At 48.0% G+C, this 13,076-nt stretch overlaps 2 protein-coding genes across 4 annotated transcripts in view; both read left to right on the top strand.

Annotated features, from left to right (window-relative positions):
• Window positions 1-13,076, top strand: part of MBD4 (methyl-CpG binding domain 4, DNA glycosylase) — a 201,609-nt gene that overhangs the window by 68,583 nt on the left and 119,950 nt on the right. The window lies entirely within an intron of this gene.
• Window positions 1-13,076, top strand: part of PLXND1 (plexin D1) — a 58,111-nt gene that overhangs the window by 37,043 nt on the left and 7,992 nt on the right. For 2 of the 3 annotated variants that reach the window (XM_081801568.1, XM_081801577.1), the window contains exons 16-25: window positions 663-830; window positions 914-1,004; window positions 1,202-1,465; window positions 1,555-1,704; window positions 2,544-2,658; window positions 10,315-10,422; window positions 10,519-10,631; window positions 11,521-11,625; window positions 12,170-12,300; window positions 12,672-12,870. In XM_081801568.1, the coding sequence (XP_081657694.1) occupies window positions 663-830; window positions 914-1,004; window positions 1,202-1,465; window positions 1,555-1,704; window positions 2,544-2,658; window positions 10,315-10,422; window positions 10,519-10,631; window positions 11,521-11,625; window positions 12,170-12,300; window positions 12,672-12,870 (1,444 nt within the window). The remainder of the gene's footprint in view (window positions 1-662; window positions 831-913; window positions 1,005-1,201; window positions 1,466-1,554; window positions 1,705-2,543; window positions 2,659-10,314; window positions 10,423-10,518; window positions 10,632-11,520; window positions 11,626-12,169; window positions 12,301-12,671; window positions 12,871-13,076) is intronic. The other variant, XM_081801580.1, reaches the window with a different exon arrangement.

The following is a 13,076-nucleotide window of genomic DNA, read 5'->3' as shown; positions in this document are numbered from 1 at the left end:
ATCCGGTAAGAACAGCAGTTACGAGTAGTACTCTGTGCCTGGTATACAGCAGGTGCTTCATAAGTGACAGCTGCAGTGAAAATGGTGATGGTTGTGCACATTCCGAGATCCTCCGGCTGGCCCAGAGGTGTGTCTGCTGGCAGGGGTGGGGTCCACAACCCCTTGGTGAAATGCCTCTGTCTTTATTATTCACTTACTGTGTACCAGGCCCCAGGGATGGGCATTGCTGAGGAAACCAGGAAGAGCCCAGCACAGTCTCAGCCCTCAGGGGACAGCAGACACTCCCACGGGAAATAGAAACATCTGAGATTGGGGGGAAAGTCCGTGCTTTCAGAGCCACCCCTCAGCAGGGGTGGCCGTTGAGAGAGGAGCTCTGGGAAGCCTTCCTGGATGATGCGGGATGGGGCAGAAAACTGGGAAGTAGGGGCAGGGTCTGAGAAGGGAGGGTTGAAGGTGGGGAGCACGGCCTGAGCAAAGGTGTGGCGGCGGGAATATGGAAACAACAGGTTTCTGTGCAAGGGGCCAGAAGCCCAGGCTGGGGCCCATCAAGGAGGCCTGGAAGCCAGGCCAAGTGCACGGGCTTGCGCCCTGGGCGATGGGGCAGGCAGGGGCAACCAGGGGGAGGTGGGGGCCGTGCTCACGATGCCACCGCCCTTCCGCAGGCGCACGGACACCAGCATCGCCTGCACGGTGCCTGAGGGCGCCCTGCCGGCCCCCGTGTCTGTGTGCGTGCGCTTCGAGCGCCGGGGCTGCGTGCGCGGCAACCTCACCTTCCAGTACATGCAGAACCCGGTCATCACGGCCATCAGTCCCCGCCGCAGCCCCGTCAGGTGAGACCCCGCACCCTGCCCCGCAGGCTGAGCTGGCTCTCCGGGGCTGCGGGTGGCCTGACGCGGCTTGCCGTCTCCTGCAGTGGCGGAAGGACCATCACAGTGGCTGGCGAGCGTTTCCACATGGTGCAGAATGTGTCCATGGCCGTGCACCACATCGGCCGGGAGCCCACGGTGAGGGGGCAAGGGGCCAAGGCGGGTGGGGAGCAGCCCGTGGCCCTGATTGACCAAGCCTCACTCTGCTGCATCTCCCCTATCTCTGCCTCTCTCTCTCTCTCTGTCTCCTGAAACCTCAATCGTCTCTTCCCCGTTTCTCCATGTCTGTCTGCCCGTCCCTAACCTTGGCCTTGGCCCTGGCCCTCCCCTCCCAGCTCTGCAAGGTTCTCAACTCCACCCTCATCACCTGCCCATCCCCGGGGGCTCTGAGCAATGCATCGGCACCAGTGGACTTCTTCATCAACGGGCGGGCCTACGCTGACGAGGTGGCGGTGGCCGAGGAGCTGCTGGACCCCGAGGAGGCGCGGCGGGGTGGCAGGTTCCGCCTGGACTACCTCCCTGACCCACAGTTCTCCACGGCCAAGAGGGAGAAGTGGATCAAGCACCACCCCGGGGAGCCGCTCACCCTGGTCATCCATGTGAGTGCCAGCAGGTGCCGGGGCGGGGGCGTGAGTGGGGCCGGGCTCTGCCATGGACCTCAGTGAGCACCCCCACTCTGCTCCCGTAGAAGGAGCAGGACAGCCTGGGGCTCCAGAGCCATGAGTACCGGATCAAGATAGGCCAAGTGGCTTGTGACATCCAGATTGTCTCGGATAGAGTCATCCACTGCTCAGTCAACGAGTCCCTGGGCACAGCCGAGGGGCAGTTGCCCATCACGGTGAGTGAACGGGGCGCCCCAGGTGGAGGCGGCCCCGGCCGCCAGCCCTGCCCCATCTGCTTGAGTGTCTACCCCTTCCCCGCATGTCAGAGCTAAGCATTTTGGTGCTCAGTGGATGAGGCAAGGGGAGCAAAGCAGAGCTTTACATCCCCACTTGACAGATGAGGCCCAAGAACTTAGTGACCTGCTTCAGGTCAATGATCGGCCCGGATAGGCCTGATGGGGCTGGACTTTTCAGAGGCCATAAGAAGTTGCCCCTGCTCCACTTAATGCTCCCCCCAGAGGCTGGGCTGCCAGTCACCATGCAGAGTCACAGAGGGGAGGGAAACTGGGGGAGGGCAGAGAGGGCCCAGAAGTGGGACCTTTTCTATGCTGTACCTGCTTGCATGCCTCCTGGGGTGGGGAGCTCCCTCCCTCCCAGGCAGCTCATGCTGCCCAGGACGGCTCTGACCAGGAAAACTCCCTTTCACCCACACCCCGGTCCCAGCTGTGCCCTCTGAATCCTCAGACTCTGCCTGCTCCCTGGCTCCTTGAACAGCCCTCCAGGTGCTTGGCGACAGCAGCTAGGCCCTCTGGCTCCTCCACTGCTCCTCCCAGGCTGTAATAGTAAACAGCGCCCCCTGTACTGAGTGTCCCCTCTCAGGCTGGCCTTGCCCAGCATCCTCTCATTTAGCCCTCATGGCATCCGCAGGAGGTGGGCATGGTTATCTGTGTTATGGACATGGCATCTGAGGTTCAAAGAGGTTAGGGGGCTTGCCCAGGACCCCACAGCCAGTGAGGAGAGGAGTCAATGCACAAGGCCAGGGAAACTACAGCTCCCTCTACCCACCTCTGCACAGATCCAGGTAGGGAACTTCAACCAGACCATCGCCACGCTGCAGCTGGGGGGCAGTGAGACGGCCATCATTGTGTCCATCGTCATCTGCAGTGTCCTACTTCTGCTCTCTGTGGTTGGTAAGGACCCCTTCCCTCCTGACGCCTGGGAGGGTGGCCCTGCCCCGCCTTGTCCCAGCCCCTCTGCACAGCGGCAGATAGAAGAAAAGGCACGATGGGCTGGGGACACAAGCTTGAGCAAAGGCCTGGTGGTGGGTCACTCACTGACAGCTGTGCCCTGGCTCCAGCTCACGCGGGCGGAGGGGGATAGAGGCTGGGGGGCGCACCGAGTCTGGGCTGTGGGCCCTGGGTGCTTGGCAGAGGAACTTGGAACCTTGTCCTCTAGGTAATAAGGAGCTACTGAGGGAACTTAAAAGAGGGTTGTTCAGGGAAGATTAACCTACATATTTGGTAGGCTACCCCACTCTTAAAATAGTGGTTATGAAAGTGATACAGTTGATTCTTGAACAACGTGGGGGTTAGGGGCGCTGACCCCCGCACAGTCAGAAGTCCACAGATAAGTTTTGATTCCCCCAAAACTTAAGTACTGATAACTAAACACTCAACACATATTTTGTATGTTATATGTATTACATACTGCATTCTTACAATAAAGTAAGCTAGAGAAAAGAAAGTGTCATTAAAGAAATCATAAGGAAGAGGGGCACCTGGGTGGCTCAGTCATTAAGCGTCTGCCTTCAGCTCAAGTCATGGTCTCAGGGTCCTGGGATCGAGCCCCGCATCGGGCCCCCTCCTCAGTGGGGAGCCTGCTTCTCCCTCTGCCTGCCGCTCTTCCCCCCTGCTCCTGCACACGTGCTCTCTCTCCCTCTCTCAAATAAATAAAATAATCTTAAAAAAAAAAAATCAGAAGGAAGAAAAAATACATTTACAGTTCTTACTGTATTTATTTTTTATTTTTATTTATTTTTTATTTTTTATTTTTTTAAAGATTTTATTTATTTATTTGAGACAGAGAGAATGAGAGACAGAGAGCATGAGAGGGAGGAGGGTCAGAGGGAGAAGCAGACTCCCCGCCGAGCAGGGAGCCCGATGCGGGACTCGATTCCGGGACTCCAGGATCATGACCTGAGCTGAAGGCAGTCGCTTAACCAACTGAGCCACCCAGGCGCCCTGTATTTATTTTTTAAAAATCTGCATCCAGATGGACCCACACAGTTTAGACCCAGTTCAAAGGTCGGCTGCATGCGTGTGTGTGTGTGTGTGTGTGTGTGTGTGTGTGAGATTTCCCCATTCCCCACCCCAGAAAGGGATTATGATGTAATACTGCTGTGTAATCTTTTTTTAAAATATATTTTTATTTTATTTTATTATGTTAGTCACCATACATTACATCATTAGTTTTTGATGTAGTGTTCCACGATTCATTGTTTGTGTATAATACCCAGTGCTCCATGCAGAACATGCCGTCCTTAATACCCATCACCAGGCTAACCCATCACCTCACCCCCCTCCCATCTAGAACCCTCAGTTTGTTTCTGAGAGTCCATAGTCTCTCATGGTTCGTGTCCCCCTCCGATTTCCCTCCCTTCATTTTTCCCTTCCTTCTTATGTCCTCCATGCTATTCCTTATGTTCCACAAATAAGTGAAACCATATGATAATTGACTTTCTCTGCTTGACTTATTTCACTTAGCGTGATCTCCTCCAGTCCCATCCATGTTGATGTAAAAGTTGGGTATTCATCCTTTCTGATGGCTGAGTAATATTCCATTGTATATATGGACCACATTGTCTTTATCCATTCATCTGTTGAAGGGCATCTCGGCTCTTACACTGTTTGGCTCTTGCGGACATTGCTGCTATGAACACTGGGATGCATATGGCCCTTCTTTTCACTACATCTGTGTCTTTGGGGTAAATACCCAGTAGTGCAATTGCTGGGTCATAGAGTAGCTCTATTTTTAATTTTTTGAGGAACATCCACACTGTTTTCCAAAGTGGCTGTACCAATTTGCATTCCCACTGACAGTGTAAGAGGGTTCCCCTGCTGTGTAATCTTTTAAATGTTTCATAATTTTTTGATCTTTTAAATGTTTCACAAGTTAACACCTGGTCATTGTGGAAATAATTGAAACTGATAAAAAACAGAAAGAGAACAAAAATCACCCATAATTCTCTCAACCAGGGAAAGTCACTGTTTACCCCTATTTTTGTATTGAATTATAATTGACATACAGTATTATATTAGTTTCAGGTGCACAACATAGTGATTCAATATTTTTATACAGTTACCTTCTGTTACCTTACAAAGATATTACAATGTTATTGACTATATTCCCTATGTTGTACATTAGGTCCCCGAGGCTTATTTATTTTATAAGTGGAAGTTTATACCTCTTAATTCCCTTTACCTATTTCATCCAATCCCCCACAGCCCCCCTCTGTCAACCACCAGATTGTTCTCTGTATCTATGAGTCTGTTTCTGTTTTGTTTTTTTAGATTTCACATGTAAGTGAAATCACATAGCATTTGTCTTTCTCTGTCTGACTTCATAGCATAATACCCTCTAGGTCCTTCCATGTTGTCACAAATGGCCAGATTTCATTCTTTTTCAAGGCTGAGTAACATTTCATTGTATCTATACACTGCATCTTCTTTATCCATTCATCTATCCGTGGACACTTGGGTTGCTTACATGTCTTGGCTATTATAAATAATGCTGCAGTGAATATATAGATGCATGTATCTTTTTGAATTAGTTATTTCATTTTCTTCAATTAAGTACCCAGAAGTGGAATTGCTGGGTCCTAGTACAGTTGCATTTTTAATCTTTGAGGAACCTCCATACTGTTTTCCACAGTATGATGGCTACATTGATTTACGTGCCCACCAACAGTTTACCAGGGTTCCTTTTTCTCCACAGCCTCAGCAACACTTGTTAATTCTTGTCATTTTGACACCAGCCATTCTGACAGGTGTGAAGTGATATCCCATTGTGGTTGTGATTTGCATTTCCCTGATGATTAGTGATGATGTGCATCTTTTCATGTGTCTGTTGTCCATCTGCCTGTCTTCTTTGGAAAAATGTCTCTTTAGGTCCTCTGCCCATTTGTTAATCAGATTGATTGTTTTTTAGTTGTATGAGTCTATATATTTTGGATATCAACGTTTTATTGGATATATTGTTTGCCAGTATTGTCTTCCATTTATTTAGTAGGTTGCCTTTTTGTTTCGTGGATGGTTTCCTTTGCCGTCCAAAAGCTTTTTAGTTTGATGTATTCCATTTGTTTATTTTTGCTTCTGCTGCCCTTGCCTGAGGAGACAGATCCAAAAAAAATACTGCTAAGACCGATGTCCAAGAGCTTACTGCCTATGTTTTCTTCTAAAAGTTTTATGGTTTCAAGCCTCCCATTTAAGTCTTTAATTCATTTTGACTTTATTTTTGTATATGGTGTAAGAAAGTGGTCTAATTTCATTCTTTTGCATGTGGCTGTCCAGATTTCCCAACAAATTTATTGAAGAAACTGTCTTTTCCCCCTTGTGCATTCTTGCTTCCTTTGTTGAAGATTAATTGGCCATGTAAGTATGAGTTTATTTATAGACTCTATTCTGGTCCATTGATCTCTGTGCCTGGTTTTATGCCAGTACCATACTGTTTTGATTATAATAGCTTTGTGATATAGTTTGAAATCTGGGACCATGATACCTCCTGCTTTGTTCTTCTTTCTCAAGATTGCTTTGGCTATTTGGGGTCTTTTGTGGTTCCATTTACATTTTAGGATTACTTATTCTAGTTCTGTGAAAAATGCCACTGGTATTTTGATGGAGATTGCATTGAATCTATAGATTGCTTTGGGTGCTCACTTCGGCAGCACATATATATGGATTGCTTTGGGCAGTATGGGCATTTTAACAATAATTCTTCTAAGGTAGGAGCAGGGTATAACTTCCCATTTTTTTGTTTCATCTTCAATTTTTCTCATCAATGTCTTTTAGTTTTCAGAGTACACGTTTTTTACCTCCTTGATTAAATTTATTCCTAGGTATTTTATTCTCTTTGATGCAATTGTAAATGATATTGTTTTATTTCTCTTTCTGAATAGTTCTTTATTAGTGTATAGAAACAATAGATTTCTGTGTATTAATATTGTACCCTGCGACTTGACTGAATTTGTTTAGTAGTTGTGATAGTTTTTTGGTGGAGTCTTTAGGGTTTTCTGCATATATTATATCACCTGCAAACAGTGACAGTTTTACTTCTTCTTTTCCAATTTGGGTGCCTTTTATTTCTTTTTCTTGCCTAATTGCTGTGGCTACGACTTCTAAATGCTAGGTTGATCAAGATTGGTGAGAATGGGCATCCTTCCTGATCTTAGAGGAAACACTTTCAGTTTTACATCATTGAGTTTGATATTAGCTGTGATCCATCCTATATGGCCTTTATTGTGTTGAGGTACATTCCCTCTATATACCTACTTTGTTGAGAGTTTTTTATCATAGATAGATATTGAATTTTGTCAAATTGTTTTTCTGCATCTATTTAGATGATCATATGATTTTTAGCCTTCAATTTTATGTTAATGTGGTGTATCACGTTGTGTGATTTGTGGATGTTAAACCATCCTTTTGTCCCTGCAATGAATCCTACTTGGTCATGGTGTATGATCCTTCTAATGTATTGTTGAATTTGATTTGGTAATATTTTTTTGCAGATTTTTGCACCTTTGTTCATCAGTGATATTTTTCTCTTTTTTTTTTTGTAGTGTCTCTGCCTGGTTTTAGTATGAGAGTAATGCTGGCTTCAAAAATGAGTTTGGAAATGTTCCTTCCTCTTTAATTTTTGGGGTTATGTCAAGAGGATAGGTATTAACTCTTCTTTCTTTATTTTTTTTTTTAAGATTTTATTTATGGGGCACCTGGGTGGCTCAGTTGGTTAAGCGACTGCCTTCGGCTCAGGTCATGATCCTGGAGTCCCGGGATCGAGTCCCACATCAGGCTCCCTGCTCAGCAGGGAGTCTGCTTCTCCCTCTGACCCTCCTCCCTCTCATGCTCTCTGTCTCTCATTCTCTCTCTCGCAAATAAATAAAATCTTAAAAAAAGAAAAAAGATTTTATTTATTTATTTGACAGAGAGAGAGCCACACAGCGAGAGAGGGAACACAAGCAGGGGAGAGGGAGAGGGAGAAGCAGGCTTCCCGCTGAGCAGGAAGCCTGATGTGGGGCTCGATCCCAGGACCCTGGGACCATGACCTGAGCCAAAGGCAGCTGCTTAACGACTGAGCCACCCAGGCGCCCCTTAACTCTTCTTTAAATGTTTGATAGAATTCACCAGTGAAGCCATTTGGACCTGGACTTTTGTTTTAGGGGAGTTTTTTGATTACTGATTTAATTTCATTACTAGCAATCAGTGTATTCAGATTTCCTATTTCATGATTCAGTCTTAGAAGATTGTATATTTCTAGGAATTTGCCCATTTTTTCCAAATTGTCTAATTTGTTGGTATATGACTGTATAGTATTCTTGTCTTTTGTATTTCTGTGGTATCAGTTATAATTTCTCTATTTTCATTTCTGATTTAATTTAGTCCTCTTTTTTGTCTTGATGAGCCTGGATAAAGGTTTGTCGATTTTGTTTCTTTTCAAAGAACCAGCTCTTGGTTTCGTTGACCTTTTCTATTACTTTTTAGTCTATTTCATTTATTTCCACTCTGATCTTTATTTCCTTCCTTCTCCTAACTTTGAGTTTTGTTCTTCTTTTTCTACTTCCTGTAAAGTTAGATCATTTGAGACTTTTCTTGTTTCCTGAGGTATCACTGTGAACTTCCCTCTTAGAATGGTTTTTGCTGTGTCCCAAAGATTTTGGACTGTTTTTATTTTTTCATTTGTCTCAATGTATTTTTTTATTTCTTCTTTGACTTCTTCATTTACCCATTGGTTGTTCAGTAGCATGTTGTTTAGTCTCTACATGTTTGTGCCTTTTCCCATTTTCTTCTTGTAATTAATTTCTAGTTTCATACTGTTGTGGTCAGAAAAAATGTTTGATATTACTTCGTTTTCTTAAATTTATTGAGGCTTGTTTTGTGGCCTAATGTGTGACGTATCCTGGAGAATGTTCCATGTGCACTTGAAAAGAATATGTATTTTGCTGTTTTTGGATGGAATGTTATCTGTTAAGTTCATCTGGTCCAATGTGTCATTTAAGGATGATGTTTCCATATTGATTTTCTGTCTGGGTGATCTATCCATTGATGTAAGTGGGGTGTTAAAGTCCCCTACTCTTATTGTGTTGCTGTCTATTTCTTCCTTTAGGCCTGTTAATATTTGCCTTGTATGTTTAGGTATGTTCAGTGCATTGATCTTTACAAATGTTATAATTCTCTTATCAGATTGACCCCTTTATCATTATGTAGTGTCCTTCTTTGTCTTTTATTACAGTCTTTATTTTAAAGTCTATTTTGTCTGATGTAAGTATTGCTACCCCAGCTTTTTTTTCATTTCCATTTATATGAAACGTGTTTTTCCACCCTTACTTTCAGTCTGTGCGTGTCCTTAGATATGAAGTGAGTCTCTTGTAGGCAGTCTATAGATAGGTTTTTTTTTTTTTTTTTTTTAATCCACTCATCCACCCTATGTCTTTTGATGGGAGAAATCAGTCCATTTATATTTAAAGTAATTATTGATAGGTGTGTACTTACTGTCTTTTCATTAATTGTTTTCTGGCTGTTTTAGTAGTTTCTCTCTGTTCCTTTCTTCTTCTCTCTCTTCCCTGTGGTTTGATAGTTTTCTTTAGTGGTATGTTTAGATTTTTTTTTCTTTTGTGTATTTTATATGTTTTTTCTTTGTGGTTACCGTGAGGTTCACATATAATATCTTACGTATATAATAGTCTCTTTTAAGCTGATAGTAAGTTAATTTTGAACACATTCCAGAGCTTTATGTTTTTACTCCCCCATTTTATATATATATAAATAAAAAATATATATATATATTTTTAAGATTTATTTATTTATTTTAGAGAAAGAGAGCAGGAAAGGCAGAGGGAGAGAGAGGATCTCAAGCAGACTCCTCAGTGAGCATGGAGCCCGATATGGGGCTCAATCTCACGACCCTGAGATCACGACCTGAGCCGAAACCAAGAGTCGGACGCTTAAACCAAGACCCAGGCACATCCCCCCAGCATTTTATATATTTTTATTTATTTATTTATTTATTTGAGAGAGCGAGAATGAGAGAGAGAGAGTACACGAGAGGGGGCAGGCTCCTCGCTGAGCAGGGAGCCCGATGCGGGACTCGATCCAGGGACTCCAGGATCATGACCTGAGCCGAAGGCAGCCGCTCAACCAACTGAGCCACCCAGGCGCCCAGCATTTTATATTTTTGATGATCACATTTTACATGTTGATTTTATGTATCTTAACTAATTATCATATTTTAATTAATTTTACTACTTTTGTCTTACCCTTTATACTTGCTTTATAAGTATTTGACCCACTATCTTTATTTTATAATGTTTACCACTATTTTAAAACACACGTACTTCTTTTTATAAGAATGGGACATCAGAATTATTTTCCTGGGTGTTCCCCAACCCTTTCCCCGGTAGGAGGGGAGGACTGCAGGCTGAGGGCACCCGTCCGCCTTCCACACCCCGCCCAGAGGAGGTGGAGAGGAAGCCAGCAGGACCTGTCCCTCCAGGCCCGGGCCCTGTGCACTGCATGTGTCAACCAGTGTTTTCCGAAGTGCTTTCCAGGCCTGACCTGTCTCTCTGCTGCCCGCAGCCCTGTTCGTCTTCTGCACTAAGAGCCGCCGTGCGGAGCGCTACTGGCAGAAGACTCTGCTGCAGATGGAGGAGATGGAATCTCAGATCCGAGAGGAAATCCGGAAAGGTAGCGGGGTGCGGCCCAGGCGGGGCTGTGGACCTTGGCTTTGCCGACTGGGCAATGGGTTCCAGAGCTACTCCCAGCTCCCTGCCAATCCACCAGGCTTTGCCGAGCTGCAGACGGACATGACTGATCTGACCAAGGAGCTGAACCGCAGCCAGGGCATCCCCTTCCTGGAGTATAAGCACTTTGTGACCCGCACCTTCTTCCCTAAGGTCAGCCCACACCCTTGCCAGCCACCTCAGGGGCTCCTTGATCTCTTTCTGAGCCATGCCAACCTAGAGGGCATTTTTAAGCAGATGGGAAAACATGGTGCCACGTGGTCCCCTTGAGCAGTGCATAACCTGCATGCACGCTCACAGCAGCCTTGCCCACCTGCCCTCATCTGCCAAGGGAGGGGGCCCAGTTTTTCCCCTCACTTTTCTTCTCTACTCGTTTGATGTTTGATTGTCCATACGGAAGCCAGCTACTAGCCCCACTCTCCTCCTGGGGTGTAGGGCCTGCCTGTCCTTTCACTGAGGGGGCGAGCAGGGGTGGCCCAGGCTCCCCTAGGCCCGTGGTGCCCCACCTACCTCTCTCAGCACTGAGTCCCTTCCCAGCCAGGCTTTTGGTCTCTACATTCCCTTCTCCTGCCCTCTGGACTCTGCCTCAAGCCTCCCACCCCTCTTTGTGTTCCAGGGGCTACCTCCTTGTCCCCGCCTTCCCTGCCTGGCCAGAGCATTTATGCTGGTGGCCAGTGACCTGCCTCTTGCCCTCTCCACACTGCTCACCATGCAGCAGCCCTAACAAGGCCATACCGTGGTCCTTGCTGGCCTCTCTGCTCTTTCTCCCACTCCGTGCTCAGCTTCTTTTGCTTCCTCTTAAGCCTCATGCCCTCTTGCATTGCACACCTTGCATCATGAGGTTCTGCTCCTTCCTTTTCCCCCACGAAGCCCCTTGGGCCAGCCCTCCCTGCTTCTCTGGATTCCTAAGGCCCCTGGGCATGGCCTGTTGCCCCTTCTTCCTTTACAAGGTAACCCTTTGCATTTGTTGAGTGGCCCTTGCATGCCAGTCAGGGGAGATCGCAGCCCTGCTGAGATGCTGGGGGGTGGTCTACCCCTACAGTGCTCCTCCCTCTATGAAGAACGTTATGTACTGCCCTCCCAGACCCTCAACGCCCAGGGCAGCTCCACAGTGCAGGAGACCCACCCACTGCTGGGAGAGTGGAAGGTGAGTACCCCATGCACGTGCGTGCATATACACACAGGGCTGCCTCAGAGGCACCCCACCCCTCTCTGGGCCTCACTTTCCTGTTCATCTGATCCATTGATCCTAATCACGGGGTGTAGGGCCTGCCTGTCATTGGAGTCAGTCATTGGAAGACACTGAGTCCTCCATCCCAGGAGGCATTCAAGGTATAACACCATTCAGGGTGTTAGAAGTGCTGACCCCAAGCCAGGTGGCGAGCGGAGAGGATTGGGCCTTTCTGGACATCCCACTCCACTGCTGCCTAGAGAATGGAAAGCAAGAGGGTCCTAGGCACGGGGACTCTGGGTTACCTCCAGGCACCCTTGACCTTCTCTGAGCCCCCCTTTTCAACTCAACTGAGCCATTATTCCCAATCATGGGGAGTTAAGAGACATCTGTCATGAAAAGGTGGTGAGCTTCCCATTCCAGGAGGCATTCAAAGAGCCATTCAGGGCATTATAAGTGCTGACTCCGAGGCCAGGCAGAGGCGCCAGACCCCTGTGGACAGCACCGATTGCTTCCGCAGATCCCGGAGAGCTGCCGGCCCAACATGGAAGAGGGGATCAGCCTGTTCTCCTCGTTGCTCAACAACAAGCACTTCCTCATTGTCTTCGTGCATGCGCTGGAGCAGCAGAAAGACTTTGCAGTGCGTGACAGGTCAGGCTGCAAGGCTCTGGGAGAGGGACGGGCCCGCTGGAGGCCACACAGCCTGTCCTGGCTTGGCCCGGCCAGACCCAAGCCCGGGACAGTTTGCAAATCGCCTTGCCTGCTGGACAGTAGGCATCCACCCAGGACCGGGCCCCCACATGCCTCCCTTTCCTGGGCCTGGATGCCCAAGATAGGAGCCCACAGGCACGGTGGTTGCTGTGGCCGTTAGAGAAGGTGGCCCTCTCTCCGGGTGGGTGTGAGCTGCGTTCACCCACACAGACATACCTGGGGCCGCCAGGTCCATGAGGCAGCGCCGGAGCCCCACACCACACACGCTGCAGATCCCGGGGCCCGGTGCTGATGCCCTGCGCCCCCTGCAGGTGCAGCCTGGCCTCCCTGCTGACCATCGCGCTCCACGGCAAGCTGGAGTACTACACGGGCATCATGAAGGAGCTGCTGGTGGACCTCATCGACGCCTCGGCCGCCAAGAACCCAAAGCTCATGCTGCGGCGCACGGAGTCCGTGGTTGAGAAGATGCTCACCAACTGGATGTCCATCTGCATGTACAGCTGTCTGCGGGTGAGGCGGGGCCGAGCCCGCCCCCTGCCAAGCCTTCCCTAGGGCGAGCGTCATGTATCTGACTTGGTTTCCTCCTCATGCCAGCTCCGTCCGGAGGGGTCCTCACGCCCTTTGTGCAGATGAGGAAAGGGGCTCAGGGAGCAGGGACAGGCCTCTAGGGTCCATTATACAGCTCAGGGAAGGCCTGGCTTCCCGCAAGGGCTCAA

This window comes from Leptonychotes weddellii, chromosome 1 (assembly GCF_054177405.1).
Source record: "Leptonychotes weddellii isolate Sample4059 chromosome 1, ASM5417740v2, whole genome shotgun sequence".
Classification (NCBI taxonomy): domain Eukaryota; kingdom Metazoa; phylum Chordata; class Mammalia; order Carnivora; family Phocidae; genus Leptonychotes; species Leptonychotes weddellii.
The sequence above is the reverse complement of the archived record's forward strand: the minus strand, read 5'-3'. Positions and strand labels throughout refer to the sequence as shown.